A 14,931-nucleotide genomic window follows, 5' to 3' on the forward strand; every position below is an offset into this window, starting at 1 on the left:
CTCTTTCAGGCTGCCTACAAGTGCAAAGTCTACATATTTTTTTTCTCTGTTATGCTGAATACCCTATTCACTCCTCTCTCACCCAAAGATCTCACAGATTAAAAATAACAGTTCCTGAAAAAAGACTTTCCAAGTCAATCTCTCAGGCACATAACTAAAACAACAGCATATTTTGAAATTTGGGTTAAAAGAATTAAACAAGATGGAAAATAACTACCTACTGTGTGTTGCTACAGTTTTTCTTTTCTCATGTAGGAAAAGTGGGGGAGAGATGAGGCAGAATCAAAAGATATAAAAGATGCCAAGAAGAAATACAACAGTGAGACCACATTATTCCCCTGAATTTCACTTGTAAACATTTCCTTGAGACTTTGGGCTCAAGGTTCCCCAGAATTCATCCTGGCTAATCTGTGAATAACGTGACTTTAAAGATGGCATGGAGGAGAAGTGCCAAATCAGTCATGCAGTTGGACAAATAAAACCAGAAAATAAGCTCTAAATGCTCATCCACGTCCCAAACTGAATTAACAGTATTATCATTCATTCAGCATTCCCTCTCCTGTCAAGATGACCAAATGACTGTCCTGAGAAATCAGCAGACTCTCTTTAGAGCTCTTCCTTCTTAGTAAGAAACTGATTAGCCAAATGTCACATCTCTATTTCATTTCATTTCTAGTACACAATAGACTGTATAAAATCTTAAGCTTTGAAAGATGTGTGCTCCAAGACACATTTGTGGGTTTTAGGTGGCAGAAAAGTCAGACGAAGTTCATACTTTTTCTTTGGAGTCATCTCAGGTAGTTTCCCTCTAACAAAGTTCAAGACTTCGCATTTTGTTTATTCATTAACATTCATCTTGCACAGTACTCTTAATTGTCAAGAAGGTGAAAAAAAATAAAAGCTTTCTCATTTTTTTTTTTGGAAATGGCTATAGTTGTATAGAGTTTTGCCAAGAGAACGCACTGGTAATAGCAAACACCCTCTTCCAACAACACAAGAGAAGACTCTACACGTGGACATCAACAGATGGTCAACACTGAAATCAGATTGATTATATTCTTTGCAGCCAAAGATGGAGAAGCTCTATACAGTCAGCAAAAACAAGACCGGGAGCAGACTGTGGCTCAGATCATGAACTTCTTATTGCTAAATTCAGACTTAAATTGAAGAAAGTAGGGAAAACCACTAGTCCATTCAGGTATGACTTAGATCAAATCCCTTATGAGTATACAGTAGAAGTGACAAATAGATTTAAGGGACTAGATCTGATAGACAGAATGCCTGATGAACTATGGACAGAGGTTTGTGACACTGTACAGGAGACAGGGATCAAGAAAACCCCCGTGGAAAAGAAATGCAAAAAAGCAAAAAGGCTGTCTGAGGGGGCCTTACAGATAGCTGGGAAGAGAAGAGAAGCTAAAAGCAAAGGAGAAAAGGAAAGATATTCCCATCTGAATGCAGAGTTCCAAAGAATAGCAAGGAGAGATAAGAAAGCCTTCCTCAGCGATCAATGCAAAGAAATAGAGGAAAACAACAGATTGGGAAAGACTAGAGATCTCTTCAAGAAAATTAGAGATACCAAAGGAACATTTCATGCAAAGATGGGCTCGATAAAGGACAGAAATGGTATGGACCTAACAGAAGCAGAAGATATTAAGAAGAGGTGGCAAGAATACACAGAAGAACTGTACAAAAAAGATCTTCACGACCCAGATAATCACGATGGTGTGATCACTCACCTGGAGCCAGACATCCTGGAATGTGAAGTCAAGTGGGCCTTAGAAAGCATCACTACGAACAAAGCTAGTAGAGGCGATGGAATTCCAGTTGAGCTATTTCAAATCCTGCAAGATGATGCTGTGAAAGTGCTGCACTCGATATGCTAGCAAATTTGGAAAACTCAGCAGTGGCCACAGGACTGGAAAACGTCAGTTTTCATTCCAATCCCAGAGAAAGGCAATGCCAAAGAATGCTCAAACTACCGCACAATTGCACTCATCTCACAATGCTAGTAAAGTAATGCTCAAAATTCTCCAAGCCAGGCTTCAGCAATACGTGAACCGTGAACTTCCAGATGTTCAAGCTGGTTTTAGAAAAGGCAGAGGAACCAGAGATCAAATTGCCAATATCCGCTGGATCATCGAAAAAGCAAGAGAGTTCCAGAAAAACATCTATTTCTGCTTTATTGACTATGCCAAAGCCTTTGACTGTGTGGATCACAATAAACTGTGGAAAATCCTGAAAGAGATGGGGATACCAGACCATTTGACCTGTCTCTTGAGAAACCTGTATGCAGGTCAGGAAGCAACAGTTAGAACTGGACATGGAACAACAGACTGGTTCCAAATAGGAAAAGGAGTACGTCAAGGCTGTATATTGTCACCCTGCTTATTTAACTTATATGCAGAGTACATCATGAGAAACGCTGGGCTGGAAGAAACACAAGCTGGAATCAAGATTGCCAGGAGAAATATCAATAACCTCAGATATGCAGATGACACCACCCTTATGGCAGAAAGTGAAGAAGAACTAAAGAGCCTCTTGATGAAAGTGAAAGAGGAGAGTGAAAAAGTTGGCTTAAAGCTCAACGTTCAGAAAACTAAGATCATGGTATCTGGTCCCATCACTTCATGGGAAATAGATGGGGAAACAATGGAAACACTGTCAGACTTTATTTTTGGGGGCTCCAAAATCACTGCAGATGGTGATTGTAGCCATGAAATTAAAAGACGCTTACTCCTTGGAAGGAAGGTTATGGCCAACCTAGATAGCATATTTAAAAGCAGAGACATTACTTTGCCAACAAAAGTCCGCCTAGTCAAGGCTATGGTTTTTCCAGTAGTCATGTATGGATGTGAGAGTTGGACGGTGAAGAAAGCTGAGCGCCACAGAACTGATCCTTTTGAACTGTGGTGCTGGAGAAGACTCTTGGGAGTCCCTTGGACTGCAAGGAGATCCAATCAATCCATCCTAAAGGAAATCAATCCTGGGTGTTCACTGGAAGGACTGATGTTGAAGCTGAAACTCCAACACTTTGGCCACCTCATGTGAAGAGTTGACTCATTGGAAAAGACCCTAATGCTGGGCGGGAGGAGAAGGGGACGACAGAGGATGAGATGGTTGGATGGCATCACTGACTCGATCGACATGGGTTTGGGTAGACTCCGGGAGTTGGCGATGGACAGGGAGGCCTGGCCTGCTGCAGTTCATGGGGTCACAAAGAGTCGGACACGGCTGAGTGACTAAACTGAACTGACAGTTGTTCCCTACTACCTGCTCCCCAACACATATACACTACTAGCTACAATTCATAACTCTTACAGCAATAGATTGGTTAGACGAGAGTAGGTTTTGCTACTTAATGTTAAAGAAAAACTCCTGTAAGAGTTATGTAAATGTAATTAAATTTTTCATTTACCCAATTTTTTAAAAAGTTGCATCAAAGATATTTTTAGAAACCATTTCATGGGTGGTCAAAGTGAAAGTGTTAGTCACTCAGTTGTATCCAACTCTTTGTGACCCCAAGAACTGCAGCCCACCAGGTTCCTCTGCCCACAGAATTCTCCAGGCAAGAATACTAGAGTGGTACAGAACATTATCTTCTAGCAATATTACTGCTTTGTGTTCATGTATTTCTGTAACTTGAATTCAACCAAAAGTTCAGTGTGCCATACCATGCTAGGCATAAATCTCATGATGCTTACCTTCTTTTAAGACTAATATAAGAAATTAATATCAATAATATAGTATCAAATGAACACTACGCATTATAAATGCTAAACAACTTCAAAGAAAGGAAATCATAAATAAAATGAATGAGTTGCCAGTAATTAAAATGTTACTCTTATCTGTGTAGCACCTTATGACAAATCTTTTGATGCCTCAAGCTAATTGATACTGATATTTGCCTTTTCCATAAAAGGACTGTCTCCCCAGACTGCAAGCTCTCTCTGAGGCATCACTATAGAAACTGAATTTCTCATAGGATACAAGATTATCTACCCAAATGTGTACAGAATGATACACATGAGATGAACTCAAGGCTTTCATGAAGAGATCAGTGTGGAGGAGTGACTAGAATCCATTCCATGAAATCTGAGTCGGCTACTGAGAAACATCAAACCTTCATTCTGGGAGCAGAGGATTCCTATTAGAAAATAGCCAGGCATGAAGTCTGACAGGCAGAGGAAGCCATAACATGAAGAAATGGGTACATAGGTCTGATGAGCAAAACAGTGAAAAGTGGAAAGGGGCTTCCCTGGTGGCTCAGATGGTCAAGAATCTGCCTGGAATGCAGGAGACCTGGGTTCCATCCCTGGGTCGGGAAGATCCTCTGGAGGAGGGCATGGCAACCCACTCCAGTATTCTTGCCTGGAGAATCCCATGGACAGCAGAGCCTGGTGGGCTACAGTCCATAGGGTCGCAAAGAGTCGGACGACGTCTGAGCAACTAACACTTGCACTTCACTTTTCATTAAGAACTGCCAGAAAGCTTGGAGAAGACCAGTTAGAAATCTGTAAGAATCTTTCAGGCAAGAAAAAACTATGAAGACCTTAACCAAGATGACAAAAGTGGGCATGAAAAGTCCAAGACCTCAGAGAGCACTGAGACTAAGCATCACAGGGCCGCCTTGGCTGGCTCAGCACTGGCCGCTGGAACAGGTGGTCTGGATACACTGCAAAAGCAGCTGAGCAGGATCCACTACCACCAGGCTCTCTAATCTGAGTGGTGGGGTACTTGGTTAAAATGCAGATTCCTTGGCCCCACTCCAACAAATTCTACTTCAGTTGATGCGAAGTTGAGGCCATGAATCTGCATTTTAAAATCACTCTCAAAGATTCCTTTAAAATATCTCAAGAACCTGAGAAGAATGTATCATGGAGGAAAAGAGGTAGAACAAGGGACAACTGCCAAGGAAGGACTCTCTGTCCGTGACCACTGAAGTGAAACAGCTCACTAAGCGACTAACTTGAAGGAGCCCTGAAAATAAATTCCAGCCCTAAGAACACTCAGGACACCCAGCAACCGCTCTAAGTCAAAAATGAACTTAGGGCCTTGGTATTTTTATTTTAAAAAGTCAGTATCTATTATTTTCATTCCTCTATTAACTGCTCTTTTAGAGTGGTAGGGAAAATGATAAAAGATACTCATGAAACTAATCCATCTCTGGTCAAAGAAAGGCTGGCTTTAAAAACTACTAAGCTACGTAACTGGGAACCACTGACCCAACCTGAGACGAAAGGCCAGCTCAGTGATGATTTGGCAGAATTGTTGGACGGTCTTGAGGTCTCAAAAATTACTATCTCTACCAAGAAAGGCACAATTTTCAAATCTACAGTTGTCAGCCCATAATCAAATGACATTATCCAGCCAGATTATCTGTGTGGACAGGCCACAGAACAAAGAAGGAAGTCGAAAGGAAGTCCCACCCAAGGAGGACCTCTCCATGTAACTACTCAGGATCCAACATTACTGAATAATCAAACACTGTAATTCTGAACTTCTTAAGAAAATAACACAGAAAGCAGTAAAACAGAGGGCCTATAAATAGACTAGAAGAATCTCTTACACTAGCCTGTCTCTAAACCAAAAGCATTTACCTCCCATCAAAGCAGGGTTTTAGAAATTTCTTAGAGCAAATATTCCAAATACCCTTCTCGGGTCACAAAAACAGAAGTGGGGTAGGGTTGGTATACTTTCCTAAGGGAGACTCAGGAAGAAATGTATCTATTTAAGTTATGCCAAAATGCCAAAGATGAAACCCACATGACTCAAACTGGTGGTGAGAAGAACTCAAGAATTTTAGCAAAGCAGCACCAGTGTTAATCCTTGTTAATTCTCAGCCTGTCTTGAATAAACTCCTTTATTAAAAAGGTTCAAGTGGTGTGCAATTTTTCTCCACAATAACCATTCTAGAATGTAAGAGAGATCCAGCTGTGAACTAAATGAAAGTAAACGAAGGCAAATTTTCTTTTTCCTGTACATTTTCTCAATATTATAGACTGAGGCACAGAATTTACTAGGCAGTATGTATCAGAAGCCCAAAATGAATGTAACTTATACTTTAGGGACTAAACATGTTTGAATAAAAATAAAATGCAAACTCACACTACTATGGGCAATCCAATATTATGAACTAACATGAAAAAAACATCTTACATTTTAAAGAATAGACATTTAATTAACAAAAGGAAAGTTTGGGGGAAAAAAGATCAGAAAGCAAAACAGAGAACAGTGTTCAAAATGACAAGTCCCAAGTCATTACAAATTGCAAAGTAAAATTTCATTAGCAGATATATTCCTCTTTTTTTGGCCACACTGCATGGCTTGCAGAATCTTAGTTCCCTACCAGGCATCTAACCTGGGCTCTCAGTAGTGAAAGCATGGAGTCCTAACCACTGACTGCCAGGGAATTCCTAGATATATTCTTAATAACAACAAACGTGCTCAGACACTCAGTTGTGTCCAACTCTATGACCCCATGGACTGGGATTCTCCCCACAAGAATACTGGAGTGGGGTGCCATTTCAGCTAACCCTTACCTAGTTCTGGCTAGTCAAAACTAGGTAAGGGTTGTAAGAAACTAAGAAGTAGGAACTACTAATATTACCATGTTACAGATAAGAAAACTGACACAAAGGGGTTAAATCACTTGCCTGAGATCACACAGCTAGCAGTATTAAGGATTCAAATTGAGAGGCTTAGTTTCAGAAGCTTTGTTCTAACTACTACATGTTTCTAACTATAGACACTAAATTGTTATATACAGAGATAGTAGAAACACTGAAAATCAACATGTCATGAAAACATCAAAATTTTAATATGAAATATGGGAACTGAATTCCTATGGATATTTGTAACATTGTTAGACTGAGTAACAAAATTATCCCAGGAACTAATAAGCTAATCTTAAAGTTTAAAAAAATATGAAAAGCTCTGAAGAGAAAAAAAAAAAAGAAAACTAAACGTCAAAACACATACCTGCAATCCTGGCTGCTCCCAGAACAATGGGACAGATCCCCGGATTTGTATGAAGGAAGACACAGAGTCATCTAAGTACACAACCTACAGAGAAAAATACTGGGTAAAACACTTCCACAAAGTTGTTACCTCTACATCAGAAGACAAATCTACTAACAGTTATATCTCTTGACCAACATCTCATAAACAAATTATCCTAACAAAATCGTCAAAATAGGCCATAAATAAACTGAATTTTTTTCAACTAGTGATAGTTCTTCTGCATACATTAACCAAGAAAATAGTGAAAATATAATCATAAGCATTACAACTTTAAGAAAAAGAATTCCTTTTGAATTCATTTAGTTGTTTTTCTTTAGCTTTTTCTAATTTTTAAAAACTAATCTGAAGACTTAAACTGGATTGAGGGCAAGGCCTGAATTTACAATTACATAGTTACCTAGCCAAAAATAATATAACTTCTCGTTTCAGATGGTACTCAACCTACCTTTAAGAGTTGAGTTTGACTTAATTTAATCAAAATCCACTTTTCTTAAGTTGTCTAGCTCTGTAACTGAAGATTTTCAATTCAACAGTAAAACATAGGGCACTGATGATGTCATGCTGATTAGTAAAAAACTGTTACTTACTTGAAGAGCCATACCTAAATAAGCTTGTTTTTGAGGATCCTTTCTTAAGGCTCACAAGTAGCCAGCCAAGGGCAACCATAAAATGGCATTACAGATGTCAAAATGAGCTCTGAATCAAATAAAAATCTGCTTTGCAATTGTTCTTTGTGACTTCCCTCTAACACATGAATTAAGCAAGATAAACACTACATACCTGTTCTGTTTCTACAAAATTGGCAACGTGACCATCATCATTTGTTCCCCGGACGTTAAACCTGGTCCCAGCTCGTTCACAGCTTAGTCTGGAAATGAGGCAAGCCTTTGCTTGTTTATGAGCAGCATAAATTGTTCTGATTTCTACTCCCCCACACATGAGGCGTAATAACCAGTCATCACAATTCACACCGTAGTGCTTGAGATGCAAGTGCAAAGACTGATTCCTAACAGAAAAAGAAAGAACCGCATTAGCGTGATGAGCACTCCTCAACCCACTCCAATATCCTGCCTGGAAAATTCCACAGACACAGGAGCGTGACGGGCTGCAGTCCACTGGGTCGCAAAGAGCTGGACGTGACCAAGCGATTGAGCACACACGGGCAGCACGCTGTACAGCACAGTGTCTGTTCTGAAACAGCGCCCCTGGAACATTCCAAGGCGCCCAAATAACCAACTTGCATACATGTACTATGCCAGGGACCGAGGATAGGGCTATACAGGGAGATCCTCGGACACGGGATAGATGGTCCACGCGAAAGCAGCACACATTCTACGTTTTTAGAATTTGGGCCCCATTTGTTATTCTTCATAATGCATTTACTGCTTGTTCCAAAAAGCGTTTCCACACACAACTTCAGGGAATTCCTAGATGTGTGTGTATATATATATATTTATATACACAAACACACACACACATATATATATAGAAAGATTTTCTTAAGGCTTGACTTTTATAAGGCTCCATTTTAATTAAATTCAAATAGTTACATGAGCTAGCAGTTACCGTATTAATGCCTGTCTAGCGTTTTCCCTTGCTCCAAATACTTCTATACTCTAGGTAACAGAGAGGGCCTGCTTTCCAATCTTTTTCAGGGCAGAGAGCTCTGTTTAAATGAACACACAGAAACCTGATGATCAGAAAACAGATTAAAAGTGGAGTTGTCATGGCTAAAGTTGGGATGGTGGCTGGGGACCTGCCACACTGGCCATCTTCACATCCTGCTGCCTGCCTCAGGGGCTCTGCTGGAACCACAGGCCTCCAAAACTCCTCACTAATCCACCACCAAGTAAAATACACTGTTGTGCAGAAAAACTTCCTCTCTGGGACTTGCAGATAATAAGGCACCTTACAAAAGGGAAGTTTCTAGAATACTGAAGCTGGGTTCTCTGAGTTTTCAAACTACAAATTTAAGAGGAAATCTTAAGTGCTTTGCACTATCTTGTCTTAGAGGTATAAAAACAATGTGACAGCATTTTCTTGAAGGCTTAAGGTTGTTAAGAATCTACATCAATGCCGTTGGAGCAGTCCCTATCACTTCGGGCTACACTGCAGAGGACAGCAAACAGGTGGTGGCCACCAGCAATCCTGACAACCAGAGATAACCCCAGCCTTTTATCCATCCAAGAAAGCATACTGGAAAACCAATGAGTAGTAGGCTTACTCCTGGGATAACGTTAAATCTGATGAATATTACTAATTTAAAAATATGACTTCAGCTTCCACACTTTACTTATTATCTACCTTGATCTGATCTGGCAAAGCTCAAACTGGCTGTGACCCAGTTCTTCCAGACACCACAGGGGAAGCTCAGATCCTAGCAGAGGCAGGACAGACTGACTGTCCCCCATTTAAATAGCAGTGGGAGCTGTGCATTTGTTCAGATAGAGTTTCTCCCTCTGCTGTCAGTTTTCATTTCTCTGTGCAGTCAATGCCTTGCTGTTTTAATTCTATTTAAGTTTACACTCGACCCTCAACTGGCAGCAGCCTCAAATCCCCAAGAGAGTAAAACTTACCAAGGCTTTTGGGATTGGTGTTTGCCACTCTCTGGCTACAGAACTTACTTGGCTGTATCTTGGGAAATATTTCTACAAAGCTGCAAGGGTGTGCATAATGAATTCTAAAAGCTTTCCTTTTTCTATGCAAAGTGAAGCTCCAGAATCTAATCCTTAGCAAAACTTTAGAGACTATAAAGTGAGCAAAACTCACCTTTGGCATTTCAGCCTCTTTGTTCAGCCTGTTTCCTGCTCATAAACCTCCTCAATCTGTTATCTAAATTGGTCCCCACCTCTACCCATAACTGAATGAAAAGATAAAAGAATTATTCCCACTGATTAAACTTCATGATATTCTTAACTGCTGGCCATTTAGCCAACGCATCTGCACCTGCCTAGACTTCTCATTATGGCAGGGAAACTTTTCTCTCTCAATCTAAGAAATGTGGGGTAAGAAAGAGCAAAGGGAAGAAAGGTAAGGACAGCTGCCCTAAGACCAACTGCTACACCATCACCTTCTTCAGAAACATCAGTGTCTCTTCCACCAGAGAAGTGTAGGGTTGTCTACAGCCATACCACCCTGAACGCGCCCGATCTCGTCTGATCTCGGAAGCTAAGCAGGGTCGGGCCTGGTTAGTACTTGGATGGGAGAAGTGTAGGGTTGACATGAGCAGACAGGACTGTCGACTTGTCTCTCCTACTGACCTCCCTTCCCCACCCGCCATCCTCTTGCCCTCCGCTAGGCTCCAAGTCTCCAGCTACAGCGCTCCAAAGCCCCTTTTCCCTCTGCTCTCTTGGCTCCCCATGCCAGTCTGGGCCAAAACATTTCTATGGGAGCTACAAGCTACCAAGCTATTGCTCTGAAGTTAGTTTCCAGTCCTAGCGTTGCTGACTTTGAGCCCTCTGACCCTCAGGCCTTCTCCAGGACCATTCAGGCAGATAGTGAAAGTGGGAGAGAGAGAAAGTATACAGTGGGAAACACCCCGAGTCTGAATTACTGAGGGAAGCTGTGAGCACAGTCCTGGACTTTGGCCTTATAACGTAAGTAAACAATGGAAATACAATTTGTCCATTGTGTTAAGGAAAAAAGTCAACAGCGATGCTGACTGTGGACAAGGGAACTACTATACTGGAAATCTGGTCTGTTCCAATGAGAGGGTAACAGGCAGGAAGGCCAGGGGTCTCCCAATGGAGGAAATGGGCTGCAGGTGTCAGACATTTTTATCTCTCTCTTAAGAGGCAGGAGGAAACAAACTGGTGATATATAGTTTTTTTCCTCTTCTCTATACAAATTTAAAAGGAGGTTTCCCTTAAAATACTGTGTTGCCATAATGACACCTGGTTCCACCAGAAGTTAACTATTCTCAAACCTTGAGTTAATCAATGCATTTTTCTTATGGAAATACTTGTCTTAAGCTATGTTAATGTACTATGCATTTACCCCAAACTCTGTCTCCAAGTCCGTTCAGCCTAATGGCTCAGAACCTACTTGACAAACCAGTATGTTATACTCAGACACTGTTCCCCTAATCTATGTAAACGAAACTATTTGTATGGTAATCTGCCTTTCTACAAGATTCAAGTCAATCGTTTTATGGCCCAGGATGACTGGTCTGGTGCCAAGATTATCCCAAAATACATCTTATGGATGAGGGTCCTGGTGCCATTCTGTGTTTTAAGACATTCCTTTCTTTCATTAACAAACTGCTAGTGACTATATAACATCCAGCTGAAGACTGGTAGGGGGGCACTCTTTCTGTCCCCTTCTGATGCCTATGTCAGAAGCTTTCTCTATCTCCTTTATACTTTAACAAAACTTTATTACACAAAAGCTCTGAGCAATCAAGCCTCGTCTCTGGCCCCGGATTGAATTCTTCTCCTCTGGAGGCCAAGAATCCCGGCGTCTTTTTGTGGTTCAGCAACAACCTTTCATCAATAAAGCGATACCAATTACAGTCACGTGGGTCCTGCTGCCCCATTAATGCATACTTACAATACAGCACCTTCATGCATAATCCTGAAATATGTCACAGTTACCTACTTAAGTCTCATTTTATTACAGTACTAAACTTGATCCCAGCATACTACTTCCTTATAGTCGGCTGCTTTTGAATCAAAATCATCTACTTACAACCTCCCAATTAAAAACAATAAGGGAATGCAGGCTTAGAAAGGCAAATGTTGCCAGAGATGAGATCTCAAACTAAGAACCATACATATGAGTAACACGATTCTATTATGATTAATTCCTTCCTGATTTAAAAATAAATATTTTAAATATATGTCTGAAATGGAAGGTCCGTCTAGATCAGGAAGAATAAATGGCTTTCACATCACAGGACTACTTGAATAAAATGATGGCAGATATCTGCTATGCTCCACTGAGGATCCTGCAACAGGAAAGAGTGGTGTGCTCAACTGGCTGTGCCCACCGCTGCCAGCTCTAGAGATAACTATTATGCCTTCCATGTTCCAACTCACCCAGAGGCTGCACTGCACGTGATCACAAGGGGAAACATGTAATACAAACTCACCAGAAAAATCTATTGTCAGTTGTGTGTTCTTGCACGCTACGGTGGGCATTAAGACTCAGATCCAAACTGACTCCAGATGCAGACCATGCAAAATAAAAGTTTCCTGAATTTAAAACTTTTCGCACTTCCGAAATGCGATCCTCGTCCGAAGAATCAACTCGCAGTGATATAAATTCAGTGGAAGTAACTCGGAAAACTTCAGATTCTTGAATTTTTCCAACAGACATACATCCAGTGACTATGACCAGATAATGTAACATAATATCACCTGCAAAAACCAAAGACTTAATGGGATGGGAAGTCCCAATATTCCACAAGCTATTCAAAATTTCTTCCAACTTTCTTCTCGTGTCTCTGTCTTTTAAAATTTGACAGTGTGGTTAAATTTATCACAGACATATTTAAGTTCACAACTAGACTTTGGCAGAAGTTGGGGAAAAAAAATCCATGTTTAAATACATTTAGTATGATGAAGCATTTAAACATTAACAGAATAATTTTATATTTATGAAATCATTCCTCTACTTAATCTAAAAGTATGTAAAATTTATCAAATTTAAAAACATAGGTGTTTGGCTGATTCATGTCAATGTATGGCAAAAACTATTACAATATTGTAAAGTAATTAGCCCCCAACTAAAATAAATAAATTTATAAAAAACAAAAACAAAAACATAGGTGTTATCTTCCCTACCTTCCCTTTATGATTGTAAGAAGTTCAGACAAGACAATGAATTGAAAGTTCTTCATAAACAGTAAAGTTGAAAAAATGGCATTTAAATGTGAACTGCTGCTGCTGTTGCTGCTATGTGAAGAAAAAGTCTTTGGTAACAATTTATAAAGTGATTTGGCTGACAAAAACTTTCATAGTGATTTTTTTCATCTAATTTTAACAAAAATCCTGCACAGTGAGTATAAAGGTTGAATTCAGCAGTGGTATACTTTGAGCATGTGGGGGCTTTGACATCAGCAGAAGTGCCCTGCATCTGGGCTTCTCCACTACTTATTATATCAACCAACTTCATGTGTTAACATATGCAACATGAGATATCCTCCCTTTAGAAAATAAGAATAAGGGACTTCCCTGGCGGTCCAGTGGTTAAGCCTCTGCTTCCAATGCAGGGGTCCAAGTTCGATCCTTGGTCAGGGAACTAAGATCCCACCTGCCGTGAGGGGTGGCCAAAAAATAAATGAAAAAAGAAATGAGATTAAAACAAATCTCACTGGACTGTGAGGATGATCCAGGACAATACTAGTTAAGCGCTCCCAGGTGGCAGAGTGGTAAAGAATCTGCCTGGCAATGCAGGAGACGCAAGAGAATTGGGTTTGATCCCTGAGTCGGGAAGATCCCCTGGAGGAGGAAATGGCAAGCCACTCCAGTATTCTTGTCTGAAATCCTATGGACAGAAGAGCCTGGTGGGCTACAGTCCACGTGGTCACGAGAGTCAGACATGACTGAGTGACTGAGCACGCATGCACACACAGTGCTTTGCATGTGATAGAGTCATAACAAGTGGCGTATCTCCATTTGATAAGACCAGCGCTCCTCAAAGTATGATCCATGAAGCAGTTCAGTTACCATTTCGGTGAGAACAGGTGCTTGCTCCAGAATAGAAAACTGTATCACTAAGTTCACTATTTGGTTTAGCTGACTTCTTTTTTTTCTCCACAGTAAGACTTTATCAATGAAGGAAGCCATGTGTTGATTTGCATGACGGCACCAGCTTCTTTTCTCATCCAGACCACTAACAAAAACAGTTCATGGAGTGTAACCTGTCCGTGGGCCACACTCTGAGTCACACTGTTGTAGAATCAAACTGGTGATCACAAAGGTTACTTTGCAGCCCGTGGTGACACTGAATGGCAGATAGGCTCAAGCTGAGATGTTTTGAGTATAAAACAGATGTCTTTTCCACTACAAAGCAGGGGAAACTGTGTGTGGTTCTAAAACATCTTTCCTTAAGTGCACTGAAGCAAAAAAAAAAGGGGGGGGGCAATGCCCTTATTTTTCTCTTCTGACAATGATACTGATCTCTTAAAGTGTTCAGACAGGATGCTGTCTCTGGAATTTAAAATCGTGAGAGCATGAGCAAGTAGCATGGCTTTTCAGGTAACAATCATCTCAAGGTTAAGATGCTTCTATACTTACAGATCAAATACAGAGTCTATGAAATAGTCTCTATCAAATCCTCAAAATTACAAAAACAGAAATGAAAAGATAGATTGGATTATACTGAATACTTACCAAGATTTAATCGTAAAACACCTAAAAGTCCATAGGCATCTAGAACTTTGGAGTATGTACTCTTGATTGCCTCTTTTTCTGCTGATGCTACAAAAAAAAAAGTTTTAGTATAAGAAAAAGGACCTGAAACATCAGATTCGCTTTGGCTATAAAGCCAGAGTTTCGACCAAAAATGTCTAAATCTAAATCTGATATTCTTAACATAAATGTACTGCATAAAATCTTTTTTCGAACCAGTAACTTTAATAGTTTTTCCCAAAGAAGTAACAGGTTATTCCAGCACCATCTATTCATGAATCCATCCTCGCCTAATGATCTTGAAGAACTACCTTTAATAATATTCCTATCTTTTGGAGGTCGCTTTTGAATTTTCTTCTCTGTCCCCCTGATCTGTTTACCTATTCTTAATACCAGGAACACACTGTGTTACGATATCCCTACAGGACAATACCCAAACTCCTTAACAAGGAATCTTTCAGAATTTAGCCTGAACACACCCTTTCTGCTTCAGTTTTCATTACTCTCCTTTCCTTCCCACCCCGTGCACCTTATACCCCAATCACATTAAACTCTC

The 14,931-nt window shown here is 40.3% G+C and overlaps 1 protein-coding gene across 32 annotated transcripts in view; it reads right to left on the minus strand.

The window, feature by feature from the left end:
- SYNJ1 (synaptojanin 1) overlaps positions 1-14,931 on the minus strand; it is a 94,729-nt gene that overhangs the window by 53,238 nt on the left and 26,560 nt on the right. For 25 of the 32 annotated variants that reach the window (XM_081558505.1, XM_081558462.1, XM_081558484.1 and 22 more), the window contains exons 3-6: positions 14,358-14,444; positions 12,113-12,380; positions 7,804-8,029; positions 6,982-7,065 (exon numbers count right to left, since the gene is read on the minus strand). In XM_081558505.1, coding sequence (XP_081414631.1) covers positions 6,982-7,065; positions 7,804-8,029; positions 12,113-12,380; positions 14,358-14,444 — 665 coding nt within the window. The remainder of the gene's footprint in view (positions 1-6,981; positions 7,066-7,803; positions 8,030-12,112; positions 12,381-14,357; positions 14,445-14,931) is intronic. The other 7 variants (XM_081558675.1, XM_081558658.1, XM_081558649.1 and 4 more) reach the window with 1 other exon arrangement.

The sequence above is a fragment of the Giraffa tippelskirchi genome, chromosome 2 (assembly GCF_054371585.1).
Source record: "Giraffa tippelskirchi isolate mGirTip1 chromosome 2, T2T-mGirTip1v1.2.pri, whole genome shotgun sequence".
In the NCBI taxonomy this organism is placed as follows: domain Eukaryota; kingdom Metazoa; phylum Chordata; class Mammalia; order Artiodactyla; family Giraffidae; genus Giraffa; species Giraffa tippelskirchi.